Below are 22,995 nucleotides of genomic sequence, written 5' to 3'. Positions count from 1 at the left end.
AGTGTCTGGCTTACAGGGCATCATGTGGAGGAGGAGTGGCATCTTCAGTAAGAGGAGAAAATTGGCAAACATTGTCTCTCTCATTGGAAGTACTCTTCTGGCCGAAAGCAAGCGTTGAATAAATCTTGTTAAGTTTTGAGTAGTTAGAATAATTTTTTTAAATTCATAAATGAGGCCATGGGTTGCAGATATATCTTAGATGTTATAAACAAAAATGTACCATGCCTGTCCCAGTGAGAAAAAGGAATTAAGCTACTCTGCTTATTCCTATTATGCAGGCTTTAAACAATGCTGCCGTGATTTTAATGCTGGAAAAAATTGTATTTGATATTGCACTTTGGTACTGTACAGTCTTTCTAAATATGTATCTTCTATCTGGTAAGGTAGAGATTTTTGTTTTACATTCATTCTGTATTTAATGCCATCTGAAAGATCTTGTAATAGATATTCGGGTGGTTGTTTTTTAATGCACACGTGATAAGGAAATGATGGATTGTTGGACCATCAAGTGACAGGAAATTCTTCCTGTTAGCTTTAATGAATCAAGAAAACTGTTTTTGAAAGATCCAGGGATCTCCTTGCTTTATTTTCTTGGATGCTCTGGTGTGATACAAATTGTATTTCTGTGCAGCTACCTGTAAGGCATAAGTGTGAATAGATTTGAGGTCTGGTTGCTGCAAGGAGACTTTTGTGAACCAAAGGTCCCAAGTATCTCTCTTCATGGGTGGACTTAGCAACTTGGGAAAAGTTCCTGTTAGATAAAGAAATTATTATTTACTCTTTTATCTAAATGTTATATGTGAGGATGTTTAGTATATAATATGATTTTCGGAAGTTTTGTATTTGATCTAAGTAGTAGTGAGTGCATGCTGTCAAGTAATAGCTGATTCGCAACAACCTCATGGGGTTTCCAAGGCAAGAGTGTGAGCAGAGATCATTAGCCATTGCCTTCCTCTGCATAGCAGCTCCAGTCTTCTGCTGTTCAAGCACTGACTATGATTAATTCTGCCTGAGTTCCAAGCTCTGAGATCAGTCTGGTCTGGGCTATTAGGGCTGCTATTTGACTGAAATTAGCATAACTTCAATATTTCTGTAATATGTTAGTCATTATAGAAGAAAGAATGTCCCATTTTGTCCAGTGGCAAAGGCTTTGCTATCATCCTATATGAAGATGAGTATGAAGGTGCGCAGTGATCATTAATGAGCTATATTTGGGCTGGTTCTAGAGAGATATGGCCTGCAGTAGTAGCTGTTTCTCTGCTGTCAACAAAGCAAGAGAAACCACACTAATATTAAAAAGGTTAAAACGTAGTCCTTTGTTTAAGCACAAAGTCATTACTGACCCATGGGGCTGATGTCCTATCACAACATTTACTAGACAGTGTTTACAGAGTGGTTTGCCATTGCCTTCCCCAGTTTTCTCCACTTTACACCCAGCAAGCTTGGTATTCATTTTACTGACCTGGGAAGGATGGAAGGCTTGAGTCAACCTTGTGCCAACTACCTGAAACCTACTTCCAGCGGAATCAAACTCAGGTTGTAAGCAGAACTTTTAACTGCAGTACTGCAGCTTACCACTCTGTGCCATGGGGCTCCTATTGATATATTAGGACAGTGGTGGCGAACCTTTGGCACTCCAGATGTTATGGACTACAATTCCCATCAGCCCCTGCCAGCACGGCCAATTGGCCATGCTGGCAGGGGCTGATGGGAATTGCAGTCCATAACATCTGGAGTGCCAAAGGTTTGCCACCACGGTATTAGGATATTGGTTTTTTGGTATGTTTTGGTGAAGTGCAAATGAAAAATGGCTAAAATGGTTCACGTTACTGTAGTTCAAATACGTTTGTATGGTCAGTCCTTCTCAGCTGAGGGGAATTCATGACATGAATGGCAAATTTTATGTTTATCTGGAATATATTTCCACAATTGTATTTCAGAAATCTGTGCTATCAAGGCATTTGTAGGTTGGTTGGTTGGTTTGTTTTGCTAATTTGCAAATTTATTGAAAAAGTTATTAACCCAAAATGGGTTTTGTTTGGTTTCTTTAATATATTAATAGAAGTAGCAGTCTTCACGTTTTCATTATTTGCTTAACAATTAATGTGTCTGTAGTTGCCATATGTCTGTCCTTGTTGGATAGGCATTCCTAAAATACAGGTAACACTTCTACCTTTACTGACTATAGCAGAACAAATAACCAGATTCTCCTGTGAGTCCTTACTTAGTAGTAAATGATTGCATCATTAAGAACTCTGAATGTGTCAGTGGCCAAGCTGGTAGACTTCCTGGGGAAGAATATAAGATATATTTATTCAACTGTGAGACTTTCTGATGTATATTCAGACGCAGACCAGTATGGCAGTACTTGCATCTATCTTTCACTAGGCCAGGAGTCTGCAACCTGCGGCTCTCCAGATGTTCATGGGCTACAAATCCCATCAGCCCCTGCAGGGAATTGTAGTCCATGCACATCTGGAGAGCCACAGGTTGCAGACCCCTGCCCTAGGCAATATGCAGTAATTTATTTTATTACCTACTCACTTGGCTTATCAATAAGATAGCCACACTATATCAGGAATTCAAAAAACAAAAACGAATTGAAAATAAAATGGCTAATATTGTAATGCCCTTGTATAGATCTGTGGTGTGGCCTCATTTGGAATAGTGTGTCTAGTTCTGGTTGCCGTATCTTGAAAACAACATTTCTGAGCTAAAAAAAGAAGATGGCTTTTTAGTTTAAAAAAAAAAAGTGAGGGAGAACATGATAAGGGTTTATAAAATTATGCAAAGGATGGAGAAAATGTATAGAAAACTTCTACTTCCTTCCCCATAATACTAGCACTCAGGGGCATCCAGTGAAGTTGCCAGGCAATAGATTTAGGATAGACAAAAAGAAATAGTAGTTTACTCAATGAACAGTCAAATTGTGGAATTTGCTACCAGTGGATGTAATGAGAACCACAAGCATGAGTAGCTTTAAAGGGGGGTTAGATTAATGGAGGACACATAATCAATCACTGCTAGCCATGGTGGCTAAAGGGAACTTCCATATTGAAAGGCAGCAATCTGGATACCAGTTCTAGAAGAAAACATCATGCCTTGGCCTTTTTGTCCTACTTACTGGGCTTACAGGCCAACCGGTTGGTTCATGTATGGAACAAGTTTTGGATTATGTGAACCACTGATCTGATCCAGGGGAGCTATTCTCAAGTGAAGTCAAATTCTTAATTCAGGCAAGCCAGTGTCATCTTGATTTCTTTGCTTCTCAAAAGCCACGGTGTTTAGAATTACAGATGGAGATGCGGGCATACATTCATGCTTGAACCCCAGCCGGAACCACCCATTACAGCATGCATGCCTGGTCTTGACCCCTTTTATCCACTTAGCTTTTAACAGCCTCTGGTCTGGCTTCTCTCCTACTGTCACCATTCCCACTTCAGTCCATTCTCTGATTTTGCTGTGTTATGGCCTCATCCCAGCTCTTGTCTTGTCCTTCCCTGGTTCTTTTTGTTGCTATGTTGTTCTAACTTTATCTGACAGGCGGATGGGTAAACTTTCCTGTTGTACTTACGTGGCGCAGATTGCTTCAGTATTTCAATTGGTTAGAAAGTGAAATAAGGGAAATAGTTTCCTTTTCAGTGGCGGTGAATGATTTGGTGAAGATTGGCACACTTAATTGCTCCCGTCTTCGTTTGCCACTCTTTTCAAACAAGCTCAGTATATCCACAGCCTAAGTATAGAAGTCTCCTGAGACCATCAATCTCAGTTTTGTCAGTGGCATGTTGTCTGTTGTGGCATGTTGTCTGTTGTGCAGTTGGTTGTGATTGTGGGTTGGAGAGAAGCCTGCTTACACATTTCAAGCCTTGTTTTGTTGCACTGAAGAATAGCATCTAAAAGTAGAACGGATAGGATGTTTGTGGGACAAATAGGTAAACTGTCAATGATAAAGTTCTTTCAATCGCCAGAAATTGAGAGATTTTAATTTTAATGTCAGGAATGAAGGTTGTCAGACTAATTGTTTTTGCATTCTCTCTTTCACGTGCTAATTGTCTTTCTTTCTCTTTAGCCCTATCGACAAACCTTCAGATTCTCTCAGTATAGGAAACTGTGATAACTCACAACAGGTACGGCTTGCCAACTAGTGTTTCTTAATTTTGTTTCTGGGTGCATACTTTCCATCAGCTGTAACATTAACCAACTGTTCATCATAACCAAGATGTTTGTGTTAAAAGAAAATTTAATTTTGCTTTGTGTATAATTGATAGGAATGGCCTGGCTCAAATCTTTAAGCTGCAGTATTGAAACGTAATTTATAAGAAAAGCATGTCTTATTTTGTCTTGCTGTCTTCCTCTTAGATATCAAATAGTGACTCTCCTTCACCACCTCCTGGTTTATCAAAATCCAATCCAGTCATCCCCATCAGTTCATCTAATCACAGTGCACGGTCTCCCTTTGAAGGAGCTGTAACAGAGTCACAGTCGCTCTTCTCAGACAACTTCCGACATCCCAACCCAATTCCAAGTGGACTCCCCCCATTTCCCAGCTCCCCACAGACTTCTACTGACTGGCCCATGGCTCCAGAACCACAGAGCCTCTTCACATCAGGTATTTGGAAACTAGTCCTGTTGCTGTGTCTGGTATTTCAAGCCATAATTAGCCATCTTCAGACTCTCCTTTGGCCAACAACTTGATGGTAACACCCTGGACTGCTTTTCATTTAAAAACACTTGTCATCTGGTGTCACAGCTGACTGTTAAAGGCCCTCGTAATTCTGCTGCAGATGTGCTTTTTAATGAGGTGTCATGCCATCATTGGTGGGGCAAGTTTTGATATCTGTGTCAGAGAAATTAAAATCTGTGCTCAAAGTGAATGTAGTAAATTATATGTAAATAATCTTTGCTTAATGTTAAACAATGGTTCTTAAGCTTAATCTGCTACTGCTCCCTAGTACATAGTTTTACCATTGAATCCCCCCCACCATGAAAAAATTAGGATATAATATTCCAGACAAGGCAACGCTGTATAGCTATTATTTATGCTGTATTCATAGGATATGCATCTCTGGCATACATTCAATGAGACTTTTGTGCCCGATAAATATCTGTAATGTTAAGTTTGATACCTGTTTACCATGTGCCAGTTTTGTAAGTGCCTGGGAAAGAAACTGAAGATCTGGGATTTTATTCCCTGTGCAAGGTGAGAATACAAAACAACTGGCTGTCATAAACCACTGCAGGTAGGGAAAGGAGATGCCTAAAACCCCAAATAAGTCCCTATTTATTTCTCAAGTTTTGTCGATTGCCTTTCAGGGCTGTATAGTCCTTGCTGAAAATCACTGATGTAAAATATCCAACGTTTGCTTGGATTAAAACTATTTGATTGTAGTGATAGTCAAGATGTGATCAACAAGCTTTGCTTCAAGTTGCAGTGGCTTATTTATCTTGAAATAGTTGTAAACTGCAGAGTTGTTTATTGAGGTAGAAAAGTAGCTTACAGTCATTTGTTTGTGCAGAAGCCCTAATCTAAAAGCCAAATGCCTTGCAAGCATGAGAATAAGAAAGTGGGTTGGATCCAAAGTTGTGTGAATATGGTAAGTCCATGAAAAAGTGTTCCTCAGCTCCTCTTGACCTTATGTAGTGGCTTTTGATGAGGGTGTAATACAGGGGTCTGCAATCTGCGGCTCTCCAGATGTTCATGGACTACAATTCCCATCAGCCCCTGCTACCATGGCCAATTGGTAGTCCATGAACATCTGGAGAGCCGCAGATTGCAGACCCCTGGCTATAGTAGATGGGTGGGGAAGGGAGGAAACGGATGAGAAAAACACTCTGAAACCTTGCTACATTGATACAACTTTGGATCCAACCCCTTATTTGATATGCTAATAGTATTTTGATAAAGGTAAAATTGTTTTTTGCAAAGAACACTAAACTGTTGTATTCAAATATCATTCTCTTGCTTCACAGAAACCATCCCAGTATCTTCCTCTACAGACTGGCAAGCGGCATTTGGGTTTGGCTCTTCCAAACAGCAAGAAGATGACTTGGGGTTTGATCCCTTTGATATCACCCGCAAAGCCTTAGCAGACCTGATCGAGAAGGAACTGTCGGTCCAAGACCAACCCTCCCTCTCGCCCACGTCTCTCCAGAACCCTTCCCCACACACTACAACCGCCAAAGGGTCAGGCTCTGGATTTCTGCATCCTGCTGCGCCCGCAAATGCCAACTCTCTCAGTAGCACATTTTCAGTCTTGCCACAGAGGTTCCCGCAGTTTCAGCAGCATCGAGCAGTTTACAACTCCTTCAGTTTTCCAGGCCAAGCAGCTCGCTATCCATGGATGGCCTTCCCACGCAATAACATCATGCATTTGAACCACACGGCAAATCCCCCTTCAAATAGTAATTTCTTGGACTTGAATCTCCCACCACAACACAGCACAGGTCTAGGAGGGATCCCTATAGCAGGTAGGTACACTCAGGTGAACAATGAACTTCGGTCATGGCTTCAGCTTCTCTGAACCTAAGTAGCAAGGAGGAGGAGCTACGTTCTAGAATGATGATGTGGCTATTGTACTGGGGAATATTTATGCATCAGTTTGACTTTTAGCCTTGTAATCTTGAGCTTTATAAGGAAGTTGGAGTATCCCATGTCCAATAACTTTCATTTCAAATATATATATAATATGCTTTGTCATCAGCCTTTGTTGTTCTCTGGCTCTGATTCCCCCGCAAGGAGTAGGTTGCAGTTTAACACTTGAACAAACAGGCAAAAGAGGACCCAGGTCTTGCAGTGCATGAATTCTAAAACAAACAGAATCAGAAGCAGCAGCTTGTCTCCTCCCCTTCCCCACCCCCCCACACACACTTTTAAGCTCTGGGATCTTCAATGCAATCTAAAATTCAGTACTGATAAGCAGATGATCACTGAAAATGGGAAAAAATCTTTCATCCAATATGATTGCAAGTGGCAATTGAACCATCTCTTTTATCATGTAACTAGAAAAAAGATGATTTAATCCTCCTTTCTATGTCATTGCACCACAAATTGCAGTATTAGACTAGTTTTACATGTGGTGATCATTATGCCAATTTTTCTGTATGTGTGTCTGAAACAAACCGTAGGTAGTTTTCTTTCTATGAGCGGTTTTTCTCAGGTATTTGGGGATACCCTTTGGAATCTTGCATCATGTGCAGAGTAGCTTGAAAATATCTAGAACCTTTTATTGCTGTAAACTATGCCCTCTTTTATTGCTGTAAACTATGTTTCTCCTTTGTCTGAATTCTTGGTTTTTCAGTTCATATAAACATTTTAAGTGACTCATAGTTGGTCATTTTCTTACCAGTAGTGATTATGTTGCATATAAGCTAGAGCATTCAATGAAGCTGTGATTTATCATAATGCTCATTTTGGTTTATTCTGTTTGCAAGTAAAATTTAGTTTGGCAGTTGCATTCTTGGCTGTGAATGAGAGAACTTTTGATTATCTTTGGGCAAGACCCAGAAAGGTGCACATCTGTGTGGAACACGGTTTTGCCTGCATTCTCTTGGGAAAGAAGAGGCTTCCTGGGAGACTCCCGAGACTGGGTTTTTGAGTGAAAACTATTGTAGGGACTTGAGGGCTACACTTTGAAGAAGGAGGCTAATGCATATCAATCTGCAGTACCCTGGATTCTGGTTTAATGATTAGTTCTTTCATTTTAGAGATTTTAAACAAATACATTAAATACGAAAAACAAATACATTAAATACAAAAACTTGTCTGTGTTAGTGCCCTGAAGTATAAATTGGTGAAAATGTTAAAATCGTTCCATGGATTTAACATACATTTGAGGATAGCACATGTGGAATATGTTGGGCTTTGGAGAATGTTGGAGTTGAGATAATATTATTATGTCCAATTTCACTCTTGGACTTGGTCCCTCTATCCATAAATTCATGTGTTTATTTTTGGTTTCTTGTCTGCCATATTCCAAATTTTGAGGCAGAAATTTAGCATGAAAAGCAATCATTATGTTGTATTTTAAATGAAGTTACTTTGAAGTACAGTCTAAAGTTTTAACCTTAGAATATCCTGAAGAGTTTTGAACTAAATCTTGGCAGGGTTTGGCATTGAGAGGTACACTGGAATACTTTCCTCTGTAAATCATTCTGCTGGTTAAAAGCAGAAAAGCAGAAACAAATACACTTGGGATGTTATTTTAATATCTAATTGCAGAACAAAAGCTTCATTCAGTAGTAGAATGCTAGTTCTGCCTAACTGCCTTTGTTGTATTTGTAACATTTGAATTCTGAAATCATTGCACCTAATGGCTTTTGAGCAGTTTGAGTACCCCCCCCCTTTTTTTTTTGTACCCATTACAACTTCTTTCTTGACATTCAGGAAGAGAGGTAATAACCCTCTATAGCAGTGGTGGTAATTGTTCTTGTTGATGTTCTGCTATATTACCTACTTCTGGAGGAATTTGATATCCCTCAGTCACAGGTGTCAAATTCGCGGCCCTCCCGGTGTTATGGACTACAGTTCCCATCATCCCCTTCCATCATGCTGGCAGGGGCTGATGGGAACTGTAGTTCATAACGAGAGGGCTGCGAGTTTGACACCTATCTAGCGTGTTGTCTTAAACTTGCTGAAGATAGTGAGATTATATCCCATCGAATGTCCTGCTTTAGCATAAAGGCACTTTGTATGGCACAAGACTTCCTGCTGTTCAGATTTTAAGTTTTGTATGTCACTCTCAGACAATCATTCCCCCCCCCCTTTTTTTTAAAGTTACATTTGAGAAGTAGAATTTTCTGTTCATACTGTGTTTCCTTTGGCTTAGATATCAGAGTTTTACAAATCTAGTTTATGAACTAGATTTATGTTGCGGTTTATTTTGTGATCAATTGTGGTGTTAGTCTCCTGTAGTTGTGCCCTCCCAGATTTCCATCCACTCTGAATTTTGATAAGTGTCTGGCTTGTGCAGTTCTGTCGCTACAGATACTAAACAGCATCAGACCCTCAACTCTTCATGTTACCTGTTTAGAATCTGATGTGATTTTATGGTTAACTTTTTGAGTGTTTGATCAGAAATGGAAAGGTCTATTTTCCTTAATATAAAGATTTACTTAATTGTTCTGCTCTTGGCCTTTCAAGAGACCTGTTGTATCTTCTCCTGTGTTGGAGAGATAGAGCTAGATCAGTAGTTCTCAACCTTCCTAATGCCATGATCCTTTAATATAGTTCCTCATGTTGTGGTAATCCTCAACCCTAACATTTATCCATTTTACAGATGGAGAACACTGATTCAGAGAGTCTTAGGCAACCCCTGTGAAAGGGTCATTTGACCCCCAAAGGGGTCGCGACCCACAGGTTGAGAACCGCTGAGATAGAGGCTGCTGTTTTTTTCATTCTGTACACAAAAGGCATTTGCGCAGTTTGTACAGTGAAATGAATTTTTACAAGATGGGAGTTTGGCAGTAAGGCACCTACATTGCAAGGGGTTTTGGTTCCATCATTTGATAGGTTTCAAATGTTTTTCTTATGGGTAATGTGGAGGCCTAAAGAGCCCTATGGGATCCAAATCTGTTGTTTGAGAAACGGGTATCTGCAGTAGCCAAGAGTATTTTTTTTCCCAGCTATATTTGACCCATAAGCTTTCCCCTGTTTGGAGACTGCTGATCTGGCCGCACTGATCCATGTAATAGTCACTTCAAACTCAACTGTTATGTTCCTTAAATTGGCCAGCCCTTGAAGATGACCCCTAACTCCACTTAGTACAACCCACATTTCAGAGTGAAGGAATCCCCTTATTCCTGTTTTACAAACAATACAATGGCTATCTATAGGTTTACAAGGCCTGTTTAAGGTGGGATTTGACTGAATTCCACAAGGCCTACAGGACTGAGATGTTCCGCCAGGCCCATGGTTGAGGCAGCAATGGCTACTTCTTAGCTGGCCTTCCTACCCCTATTCGTACTCGTACTCCCATATTCTTTCTGTTGTTGTGATTTTGAGATTTTGTCTTCCTTCAGTGTTTCCTCCCTCACTGATTCATTATCCATATTACGTTGTATCAACTTGATAGGGCACCAATTGGAATTTAACTTTCATAGAACTTTTAATTATATTTTATATATTATGTATTTTATTTGATTGTATTTTAAATTGTAAACTGCCCTGAGCCTGACAGTGCTGGAAAAGGGTGGGATATAAATCTAATTTTAAAAGCTGACTGTTCATGAGCTTGTTATAAGCTGCTATAGTTCTATGTAACAGTCTCCCAGTGAACATTTGAAAATCTGCAGTCCTCCTTCAGAGAGGCTGTAAGTCTGAACTGATTGTCTGAGAAGGACTTGTGGCTCACCTGGATATTGTTTTAAAACTCTGGTTTTGACTGACAGCTGCTGAGACACTACTTTGAATCTTTTATTGCGGGATAATTTAACGCCAAGTTCTTGTTTTTATGATGTATTGATTTTATTATTGCAAAGTCATCTAGTGCAGTGCTTTCAGACATTGACGTGACTGGGATGTCATAGCACAGCAGAGATTTTAACCGGGTTTCTTCTGAGCCAAAACTAGCAATGGCCGACAAAAGGAAGTTCTTGTTGACGAAAGTTCTTGTATTGTTAAATGTGTTTTATTCACTGACAGTGAATGTTGTGATGGCAATAGCATAGGTGGTCTTAAAAGGGATTTAGACCAATGCATGGAGGCAGGTCCCTTAGATGAACCTTCATATCCTGAAGCAGTAAACTTCTGACTACCAATGGAAGCAGGCAACATCAGAGGAAGGCCTTGGTTTCTGTGGCGTTTGTTAGCCCGGGGTAACTGATTGGCCTCAGTGTGAAATGGGATGCTAAATTAAAAGACCCAGAGGTCTGTTCCAGTATGACTGTTGCTATGTTCAGTGACCAGGACAAACATTAGTTTGCGTGGTTTACATTTTTTAATGCCATGTATACTTATAGGTAAGGCAACAAGTGGCTGCTGTTGTATTTAAAATTAACTGTAGCCTTGAAATTTGCCATTTCATATTTGGAAGGCTGAGAGTAAAGTTTGCTCTATATGTCTTGATTTCTAGACTCTCCTATTTCATGGACGTACTCATTCTCTAGATACTTTAGTGCTGAGTGAGTAGCTATTGCAACTCTGTGTAAGTCAATGTCTGTATCAAATAGCCCATTTTAGAGGAGTGTCTGTGACACTACTTCCCTTTCATAAAAATTCAGATTTCTCAGGAGGGCCTGCAAAGTTACTGCTTCCATCTTCACTTGACAGTAGACTATCCATAAGAGTGAAATGGCCAAAACAAAAGGAAAGGGCAGGATGTCCTCATCTGTGCTGGGCTGTGGGATAAGTAGGTCACAGTATCCTTCATAAGAGCCTTGATTTCAGAATTATGTGTGTAGGTTATGTGAGGGTATATGGCTCACTAAGAACAGCAACAGCTGCTCATGTCCACTACCCTCTGGTGGTCTTCAGTAGCTATATGTGTTGAAGAAATTATCAGATCCTCACAGTATGCTACCTTACAGTGAACCTAAGCCATTATCTACGTGCTGTGTCAGACTTCTTCAAAAGACATTGAGATAGCTTATAGATAATACGTCTACACACTTGAATGCCACCCAGGGAACAGCTGGGAAGAGACATGACCTTTTTAAAACTAAACAGGTAAGGGTCCAGATAGGAGACCTCTTGGGCCCCCTCTATACTTCATTGGATTCCATGAAAACTGGGATACAAATGTAGTAAATAAGCCATGGTCTTGTAGCTTCGTAACCTTAAAGGCCTGTCAGCTTTGTTCTGGGCTTGTTATTTATTGTGCTGTAGACAGTATATTACTACATAGTAGGACTTGCTTTCAGCAGAGATGCCAGAATTCTTGATTTGAACTATCCAGTACATGTTAATGGTGTTCTTTACCTAAGAAGCAGCATAGGCAATCTAGATCAGAAATTACAATGCAGTTACATTTATTCTGTATTACAAGACTTTAGTAAGGTTCACATTGCTGAGTTTTTAAAATGTTCATCAAACATTTAACAATAGGATCTGTATTATTACAGTTAATAAAATATCTAATCTGATTCAACTTTTTACATGTTTGTTTTTATTGTGAAAACAAGTAGTGGAGACTAAGTAGGAATTTCACAGTTAGGTGGAGGATAAAGCCTCTCTTGAATTTTTTTTTAAGTCAGCAGAAATGTTGTAGATACATAGTAAGTTTCTACATTCTCCTTCCTTGCTCTCCCACCACCACAATTTTTGCTAATTAGAAAAATGGCAATCTGAATATTCATCATTGAGTTATGTAATTTGAGCAAATTCATCAAAATAATTCTGAGGCCAGAAGTTTACTTGCTTTGCAGAGGGGGATTGTGTAAAGCTCTAATTTTAAATTTTTGCACTGAACCTTTAGGTGTTTTGTTGTGTGTCCTGTTCAGTAATCAGTGCTTAGTTGTGTCTTATTTGTTCCTACTGGTGCAACTACTTTCAAAATTTGTCGCAGTATCCATTGTACAAGAAATGTCACTTGCACTGCTGAATGGAATGGAGCTCAAGATACCACTTCCCTGTCTCTGTCCTAGAATTTAGGCTCACTAACAGTGAGTGATGTTGACCAAGCGTAGTTAACTGACAGGACTCTCATTTTAATATGTTTTGTCTTGTTTACTTTAAAAAATTCTAAAAGATGCACTGATCTTTTTCAACTCTCACTTTGCTAGAAAAACGTAAGTAAGCTTGTGTTTCTGCTTGCTGTGTTCAGCTTATCTGATCTTAAGCAAATGGAACCTGGATTCAGATCTCTGATCACAGAGCGCAGTGGTCTGCTGCCGTGCATAATAGTTTAATAATTGCCACTAAGCATACAGGGATATTCAGGCCACTTTGATATCCAGTCACAGGAGACTGTGCTCATGATCCAGGACTGGAGGCACAATGGACTTTCCTTCTTGGAGCAACTCCCCTCACTCAACTCCCAGACTTGTATCTCTAGAGTTTAAAAGTAGTGTGAATGTGTTTGTAAGAACTTCTGAAAAGGAAGTTGCATCCTGAGTGGATGTTTAATGTTAGCTTCATGTTCAGCAGTTCTTTCGTTTAAGCACTGGACTTTAGATATATTGAAAACTTATATTGGATACCAGATGTATGTAGAAAATTCAACAGCAAGCCTATGCTCCCTCAGGACATGTCTGCCCCCAAACATTACTTTTGTATAGAGTCACAGCTAGTATATTTATTTATACAATTAGTATAAGTAGTGTGGAAAACACACACAGATTGAAAATATGGGGATACAGTAAAAGCTGAACTTATTTGCAGTATTAGATGTAAGCTAATGACTCTGAACTATGCTGTCTCAAATTCAAAAGGAGACCATTTTCTGCATAGATATCAAATGCCATCTCTCTTTAATGGTATTTCAACCTTATGAAGTATTTTCCTATATGGTTCAGTTTGGATACATGTAAAATACTAAATGACACTCCAATGATAGTCAAGGTTTAGTGCATTTTTGTCCATTGCAAGAGAAATCTCTTAAGTAAATTCAACTTCTGATGTTATGGCCCATGATCTTAGTTCTGCTGTAGACTAGCTGTCTAGAACCTTCGCCTCAGTTTATCCCATTTACCAAAAAAAAGCTATGTCCTTTTTAAAAAAAGACACACAGAAAATTAAATAAGGGTCTGCCTGTATGTAAATAATATGTTTCACTAGATTAAGACAGCCCCATCTAAAAATCCTACATTGAAGTCAACCTGAATAACCTAGTTAGTGGTTGCTACAGAGGAGTTTGGTTAGCAAGAACTACCATAAGCTTTTCTTTACTTGTTCAGAATGTCTTGTCTCCAACGAGGCCTGGTTTTGAGCTTTTTTGAAACACAAAGTGATAAAGCTGTATTTAATGGTAAAATAACCACACAGTCCTAAATTCTCTTGATCATTTTAGAAACTGAAGCACTTTAAGAGAACCTCTGTAGGTGACAATATACAAATGCAAAGTTCAAAAGATAACATGAGAACAGACACAAAGTCTTAACAATAATAATTGTTACAGCATCTAATAGGAAAGCTGGTGGCTTGTTCCACTCATATTAGCAGACAGCCAGGCCTTTCACTTTCAGGGTAGGAGTTCCTTCTAATTTAGAAGGTTCCTGAAGTATATAGAGAAGATTTTGTATCACTTTTTCATACTTTGTCTTTATCAGGCGACTGATGTACCGTGAGCCCAAAGTGTTAAAGGCAATTGAGCATCAAAGGGGAAGGGGGAAAGGTAACAAAGGTAATTAGCTTGCTTAAGCCCCTAAGAAGGTAATGTTTAGGAAGACAAAATTGAGGCTTGTATTTTCCTCTGTCCCAAATCACGAATCATTAGTTTCAAAAGTGGGCAGAAACTTTAGACAATAAATACTGTGGGGTTTAAATTTGGAGGACAAGTGGTTTGTTCAGTCCTAATAAGTCACATTTATCAAGATGCTCTTAAGTGGGAAAGGGAAGGATTGTACATCAACTTATAGCAACTTAGGGTTGAGGGATGCTGCCAAATGACTTGTTTTAATACTGATACTTTTATGGTTTTATTGTATTTATACTTTGAGCTTCTTTAAGCAGGCCTCTAAAAAGGTTTTCTTGATTTTAAAAAAAGGCTAAGCTGTTATGCTACTTATGCACTGGCTGAATGTATGAAAATAAATATGTCTGATGCTGCAGAAGCTGACTAAGGTCTGGTTTACATGGTGGGGAAACGCATCCACATGAAGCATCTGGATCCATCTATGGTAGTTTGCAAAAAAAAAGTGAATAAAGCAGAACAGACTTACCTGTGACATAGAGATTGTTTTCATTGTGTGCCAATCCTGAGTGGGCTCTTATTTTTAAAATTATTACAAACTAGTCATTTCATATTTAAAAATGGAACCAGACATTGATATGACTATCAAAGAAGAGGTGATTTAGGATGAACAACTACAAGTGTATTTTTGTTTGGGTTATCTCATCAAACAGAGAAAAATTTGGTTCAGTTTCTACATTCTTGCAACATGTTTACCTAGAAGTTGCTCTCATTGATAGTTGGTTCATGTTTTGGATTATATAGAAAAACTTCTTCACGGGAGTGGTCCACCTTGGCAAAGAATATAATATTGGATAACAGGCCTTACACAAAATTATAGTTCCTTCTCTGTGATTAGAGAAACTGATTTTTTTCTAGTTGTAGGGGGAGACCTATCATGTATAGAAGGTTGTCTCTAGCATTATACTGCTCATGTGAGTTCATCCGTTACATAAGAATGGGTTTTTGCATACGAAAGTGTATGAACAGGCTCCTGGTTCAGTGGGAGTCCTTGGGTTTTTGTTTAAGATTGCAGCATATTTAATAGGCATTTAATAATTGCCTTTCAAGAACTGGTCTCTGAAATTGCACATAGATTTTCATTGATTTACAACAAGGAGTGTAATAGAAATCAATATATATTATGGGCAAACGTCACTTAATCTATCATACAGTCTAAAATAATAGTTTCTCCTTTTAAAATTCGGCAGTTTTTCACCAGATCAACCTTTAATCATTGAAATAGTCAATAAAAATGAGTATACATACATGACTAAATCTGAATGCATGTTAATTCGTTTTCTGTGTAAATCTGTTTACTTGGGAAGTTGTGTTCCATATTCAATAAATGAAGTAGGATTCATATAGATCATAAATGATGTTTTTGTAAAATATCTTTGAATAAAGGTGGCCCCTCTTGCAGGAAATTCCCTTGTGCATACAAATAATGTACTAGCATATGAAATGGACTCAATAAAGGAAGTCATAGCATTCAGTTTGCAAGGCTGTCTATGATAACACATGTTGGAGACCATTCATAGGGTCTCCATAAGTCAGAAGCAACTTGATGGCACATAACATACCCATCTTTTTTTGTTGTTGTTCAGTATTGCCATGAGAACTGAGTATTCTACTGGAGGCGGGGAACGTCTGATTGGGTGTTTCCCAGCCTTTGGTCAGGGAGGCAGGAAGAGGTTTTTTGTCACTTCCTGCGCATTGGCTGGGTGCCCCTCCCATCTCCAGTTTTACTTCCTGCCTCATCAGGGAGAGCAGCTCCTTTGCAAGGCTCTGCTGGAATTTTTTTTCCCTTTTTCAGCTTTTACGTAGACCAGCATCTATCCTTCTTTTGTCCTTCTTCACTCTTTTTACCTTTCCAAACTCCCTCCCCCCCCCCCCCGCATCTCCGTCTCAATCTCAAACGGCAGAGGAATTTCCCCCACCACGAGGTTATCCCTCCTCCTCCACATAATGGCCACGCCATTCCCTGTTCTGCCTGTTAAGCAAAGGGGAACCTACAACGCTGGCCACAAAGCGACGTGAGGAGCAGCGGACTCCCCGGCAAGCGCCAAACAGCGGAACCTCTGCCTGCCTTATTGTGCTCCAGAATGCGCATTGGAGAGAGGCGAGAGGGCACAGTATTGCCATGAGAACTGAGTAATTTAAGCCACACTGTTTTCAACCACAGAGTTCTTCTAGTTTAGTTTATTTTCAGTTAAATACCTAGTATACTATATGTTATTTTAAACCTTGTTTTGAACATTCCGGATGAGTGATAACACCTCTTGCTAGTACTGCTTTCTATGTGGGAGTTTGTATGACACAGTGCTTCTCTATGGAAGAAATGCAGACATCGGTAAACTGCCCTGTCAAAGTGAAGGCCGTGCTAGAATTCTTCTCTGATATTGTCTTTTATGTGCAGAAAAGGTTTTTTGTGTGAACAGTCATGTACGCCACAGACACCTGCAGTCTGAAGTCGTATTATCAGATGTGCTAGTAGTGAGACATTAACACCTACCTCATTGGCTTATGGTCAGAACTAGGGTTTAGGTGCCTCAGTTTTACAACATCTCACCAAACTATGAAGAGTATAAAAAGCAGAAAATTAATGAAATCTTAAACGGTCAATAGTATGTCCAAAATCTTTTTAATGTGAACTAGTTTGAGAAGTTCACTCTGATAAAAATGTTAATTTATCAGATTTTGAGTGGGGACTCAGTGTGGCAACTTTGGAATGTGTGACAGATGTATGTGAAACAATATTGCCCTCTGCTGCTAGAAATGCCAAGCATTGCTACTTTTGATACCAATATTAAAGTAGTGCAATGTCTCAGTGGGGTTTTGTGTTAGCTACTGAAAATCTAAATAGGAGCATCTTTTTGTAGTCTGTTGCTGGACACTTTTCCAGGAATGTACAGCCTGGAATTAGCTAAACATGCTCTTGTATGGTGTGCTTTTCCCCCCTATGAATTTCTGCCATTCTTAGACCTCTGCTATCCTTCCACATACTTTGGGCCTGTGTGGTAAAAGCCTTGAGTCTTGCTTTATGAACTGTCACAGAAAGGAAGCAGCATGAAACTTCTTATAAAAATTATTTCAATTGCATGTTCACATACTACACAAACTACTTTGAACATATGCAAATAAGAATGAACTGGATTCCATCAATCTCTTGGTAAAGATCAGGATTTTTTAAATTTAGTGTGAACAAGTATTGTCAGTGGTTTGTATGAGAACAATAGACCTTCAGGATCCACTCATGTGGCCCAATCTTGAAGGTCATCTGTGCCTTATTTCCCCTTTTTTGTATGAAGGGAACATTAATATCAAAATTTACATAAGTCAAATGTTAAATCCACTATAGGACAATTCATGCAGGATACCCAGGTTCAAATATGGTATGCGTAGTTCTCAGTGTGGTTCATTAATTTACTAAAAGGAAGGGAAGGATTTGGATCAACAATGGAGTTTGCTTGAATGCGAGGAGCTTTCCACTAGCAGAATGGAAGTGTGTGGATCCAAACCCCAAATTTTGTCCAGTAGAGTTTGTTTGTTTTCTTCAAAGGTTAACCTGGTATACTTATCTCAATGCATTTTACATTTGTAGAGGTAAGCTTCCCTTGTTAAAAGACACATTCAACTGAAGAGATGGGTGTAGCATGAACAGATCAATCAAAGGAGGAGGTAGTGCACCCACACTGTCTCCATTGGGGTTTCAGAAGGAGGAGAAAATAAGGAGGGGGGTATTAAAAAAAAAACCAGCCGCCTGAAAAATCCCATTGGGAAGACTAACTTATGCCACCTGTTTTGGTGGCATATGCTGGCTGCTGGAGTAGAAAAGTTCCCAGGCTGAAAGTCCTTTGGGAATGCTCCAGAACCCTGGCACAGGAACACCGGCATTGAGGAACCCTTCCTGGTTCCTGTATCACAGCGCCCCCACTGCCAGGGTAAGTCCCTCAGTGCCACTTTGCACAGCACTGGTGGCATGTGCGCTGGCCAACTCTTCTACTCCTTTCAATATGGCTTCAGCGCCCCCCTCCCTTTGGATTGCACAGTAACACTTTATTTTGTCACATATATTATGTGCTTACAGCTTCTTTCTGCTGGAATACAGAGAGCAGATACAGCTATAATAGCAATGGAAACAAAACATTATTTAGCCCATCCTCAAACATCACCAGCATTATCACTGTCTAGTGTTTATGATTTAATAAATTATGTTTTATTTTACTTCCTACTGGGTAAAAAAAACAACCCAAAATGTAACTTATGAATGGTGACAAAGTAGCAGAATCCAAATCTCCAAATGCTGCAATTTAAGTTAAAGTATTTAACTTAGCTTTGCTGCTCAAAATTTGTCCCTTACCAATTAAGTTTTAATCTATCAATGAAAGATTACACTCTGTTTAAAATTACCAATTATAGAGATATTTGTATTTTTGGGATTAGTAACAATGTCTGGATTGAAGAATTTTGTGGAATCATACTGATAAACATGTTCTAACACGTGAAAAAAAGTGAAACCACATCCATCACAGAATTCAGTAATGGCATGTTGTGAAATTAGTGGATCCCACCATCCCACCCCGGCATATACTGTCTTCTAGTAAACTGCATGCATTTGTAATTCTGTAATCCAATTACAGGGAGATAGTAAAGAAGAGATAAAGTTTTAGGGAATAACTGACACAAGCAGCAGTTTGTGGCTACATCATAGCAGTGCACTCATTCCCAAGGCCAGAATTCAGACATTCTGAGATACAGTAGGTAGGTGGAGTCCATGCATTTTTAAAGTGAGTGGAAAAGATACATTTGGCCATAGCATGTATTTGTTAGAATCTGTCTGTTACTCCATTATCCCAAGTTCATGCTAGCTAAGATACATGTAGTTAAAGATTTGGGGACAGACAGGGTTGAGTTGCCCTGGTTATCTTGAAGACTACAGTGGCTGGTACTGTACTCCCAACAGTACTTCTTACTGAAAGTCCATATCCTACTGATATCTGGCTTCCTACTTCATACAGCTTTTTGAGATACATAGGAAGAATAGACTCTTTTCAATTGTAGCTTGGATTTTTAAAGATAAAATGGAGGAGAGAAGAACAGTGTAAACTGCTTTGGGTCCCTATTGGTGGAAAAGGCAAGGTAGAAATGAAATAAATAAAAGAGCAATGACTGGGTTAGCTGTGAACAAATAAGTGCAGGGCTGAGTATACATAATGCTGGGGCAAAAAATGTTACAGAATGATCCAGATGTTGGAGAGATTAAAGGTAAATTCTTCAACTTGAATTCTTGCTCACTTTGCCTCATATTTCTGCTTATAGTATGGGTTGGGTGAGTGAAGGGTACTAAAATCTTCACAGCTGTCTAGAAATCAGGCATATCTTTGGTTTCTAAAATTCCACAAGGCATTTCCACCTACCTTTTGTTCAAGTCTCTTTGCAGCAGTATAGTCTAGAAACTTGAGTTTATTGAAAGGACAAAGAGTCTAAATTTTCAGGAAACTATTCCCTGAGCTAATTTCATACTTGAGTGTAGTTAAAGCCAGAAAGTGCCTCAGAATAGGAGTTTGGGGGAAAAGCAGCATATGATCCCATTGCCACCTCTGGATATTTTTCACAGTAGTTAACTAGTTGGAATCTTTGTAGTAACTCTACTCAGGGCAACTGTCTCCTTGTGGTTTTGGAGTCCATTTCTTTGTCTGGTTTTCATCATTTAAGAACCACCTTACCTTTTCTTCGGCAAAAGCATCCATTTCACTTCAGTATTTCTCCCCAGTAGTATTCCTTTGCTAAAAGGGAGGCAGAATTATAAACCAGGAGTCATCAAAGTCATGCATTGAAACCAAATTGTAGCAATCTATATAAGTCAGAATTATTTTCCTTGTGTGGGATAAGGGAGCTCCTGGCCTCTTTGGGCTTGGTCACTTGTTTCTGTGAACTGAGGAGGGACCTGAGCTGTCACAAGGTGATTTGCATAATAAATCTTCCCCTTCCTTTTTGCTATTATTATTATAGTCTGCATCTGTTAAAAATTACTTCTGTCAGGGCTTTTCATTAATTTTGAATTAAATCATCTTGAATATTGCTTATCTCACAGTGGGCATCTGTCTACCCTTTTTGTACATATTTTACTTGGGATTTTCTTTATTTTTTGAGGAACAGCAGTTTTGCTGTTGGAAGGTTGATGTAGCTGGAGTTTTTCACTTTCAGCAAATGCAGTGAATATGAACACCACAATTGTCATTCTTCTTTGTCTTTTCCATTTCTTTATTCATAACTATGTTGATTTGGGTTTTATTGCAAGGAGGAACACTGCTCACATTAATTTCCCACTAGTCAAGATCTAGGTTACACATAAGTCGTAATACAGACATACCCTTAAACAATAAAGGGTAGCCTTTTTGGACAGATGTATATTTCTGGTATTGCAGATTAGGAAAATACATTAACAACTAGTGTAACTACCAACAAGTTGAAATCTCTCAAGTGGCAGTGTGAAAATTACAGGAGGGTTGTATATTGCATACACATACCCAAAATCTAAAAGCCATGGTGAAGGGGGCATGATTAAATAATTCCTTGATGATTTAAAAATACTCTTAATCTGTAATTGCTAGTTTTTATATGTGATACATTAAATATGAGTTTCATCTTATTAAAGGTAAAGGCAGTTCTCTGTACAAGCACCAGGGCATTACTGACCCATGGGGTGATGTCACATCACAACATTTGTTGGGAAGATTGTGTTTTATGGGATAGTTTTCCATTGCCTTCCCCAGTTGTGTATACTTTACCCACCCACCCCCAGCAAGTTGGGACTCATTTTCAGAGGCATAGCAAGGGGGAAAGCGACCAGTGCATCCTCTGCCCCCATCGTGCACCCCCCCCCACTCCCTTGGAGCTATGCCTCTGCTCATTTTACCAACCTCAGAAGGATAGAAGGCTGAGTTAACCTTGAATCAGCTACCTGAAGCTGACTGACATTAGGATCAAACTCAGATAATGAGCATAGCTTTGACTGCAATGCTGCAATTTACCACCTTGTAACACAGAGCTCTTTTAATCTTATTAATGAAAAAAACATTTTAAAGGACGAGTTGGGTATGGCTAAACATCTCTTTCAGCAATTCATTTTGAGCAGAATTGGAACTTCTGAGTTCAAATCTTTGCCTTCATCTTAAGAACAAGGCTGCATAGAGCTCTTGCTTCTTAACATGATGTTTCAGATATTATGAAATTAAAACTAGTATGTGTATACTATTGAAACACTGCTTCATTGTTTCAGCCAAAGGTCTCATAATCAATTGTAATTATTTAACCAGGTAATTCATTACACGCACAAGAAGCATTTCCTTAAAATACACGAAAGGTTTCTCATTACCATGTGGAAAGTCATGCAGAACATGACTTATGCAAAACCTGACGTCTCTGTGAGCCATATTACATTTTTGCTTTTGAGATCGCAGATAGTATTATTATGTAAGTAATACATCAGATTATATAGGTAAACTAGTTTTCAACCATCTAATGAATTGATTCCCAGCAATCAATTTTCTATGGATTTTAGTGGCATATAAAATTTTGTGCCAGGGATTTAATTTTAAGCATTGGCTTGTTGGATGCTTCTGAAAGCTGAGATGTAGCAGCTCAGCATTCAAGCATCCTCTTGATTTATCATCATTCTCCCATTCTCTTGATAAGGATGTAGTATTAAATGCTTAGAAAAGCAGTTACCATTCCAAGATGTTTAGAGAATTTGATAATTGAAAGTATACTCTCTGTAAATGTGGAGATTCTATCTAGATTGGTGATTGACAGACCTACTCTTGGGGAATGTCTTGTGCCAGCATGGTGTAGTGGTTAAGAGCAGGTGGATTCTAATCTGGAAAACCAGGTTTGATTCCCCACTCCTCCACCTGAGTGGCTGAGGTTTATCTGATGAACCAGATGTGTTTCCGCACTCCTACATTCCTCCTGGGTGACCTTGGGCTAGTCACAGTTCTTCAGAACTCTCTCAGCCCCACTTACCTCACAAGGTGTCTTGTCGGGAGAGGAAGGGAAAGGAGTTTGTAAGCCACTTTGAGTCTCCTTACAGGAGAGAAAGGTGAGGTATAAATCCAAACTCCTCCTCTTTTTGAAAGCCACCATGTTAAATTTCATACACTACTTGTACATTAAATAATGTTGAGAATATTCTGTTAGCAAGATTAAAATCAAGTCATAAGAGTGTCCCCAGTGTTATTAAAATTAATAATAGCTGTTTAATGTTGATGTCGAGTAGCTGAGTATGTGTACTGGATGTTTTGTCTTTCACTTATGGCAGATTGCAGTGTTAAAAATCCTTCTGAAATTGCTTAGGAACTTCTTCCTTTTCATTGCAGTGTTAAAAATCCTTCTGAAATTGCTTAGGAACTTCTTCCTTTTCATTGCTCTGCCTGCTGAAATGGATTTTTCCACCCTTAGCCAACACTTACTGCCTTTGCCCTCTAACCAAGTACAAATGATATGTAACACTTCCAGAAACTTATAATTCTGTTCAGTTTTCATACGTATGGTCTTGCATCTTCATTTGAGCACAAAGTTGTCGAATCTTCTGGCCCTCAGAACAACTAGAGAATTTGGCTCTGATCAGGGGCATTTTCATGTGAAGGATGTAGCAAGTTTTCTGGTT

General features: G+C 39.1%; 1 protein-coding gene across 5 annotated transcripts in view; it reads left to right on the top strand.

Annotated features, from left to right (window-relative positions):
• Positions 1-22,995, top strand: part of CNOT4 (CCR4-NOT transcription complex subunit 4) — a 66,880-nt gene that overhangs the window by 41,369 nt on the left and 2,516 nt on the right. For all 5 annotated transcript variants that reach the window (XM_048500575.1, XM_048500580.1, XM_048500578.1 and 2 more), the window contains 3 exons: positions 4,070-4,127; positions 4,360-4,609; positions 5,971-6,468. In XM_048500575.1, the coding sequence (XP_048356532.1) occupies positions 4,070-4,127; positions 4,360-4,609; positions 5,971-6,468 (806 nt within the window). The remainder of the gene's footprint in view (positions 1-4,069; positions 4,128-4,359; positions 4,610-5,970; positions 6,469-22,995) is intronic.

This window comes from Sphaerodactylus townsendi, linkage group LG06, assembly GCF_021028975.2.
Source record: "Sphaerodactylus townsendi isolate TG3544 linkage group LG06, MPM_Stown_v2.3, whole genome shotgun sequence".
Lineage (NCBI taxonomy): Eukaryota > Metazoa > Chordata > Lepidosauria > Squamata > Sphaerodactylidae > Sphaerodactylus > Sphaerodactylus townsendi.
Note: the sequence above shows the minus strand (reverse complement) of the source record. Positions and strands in the feature narration are given on the sequence as shown.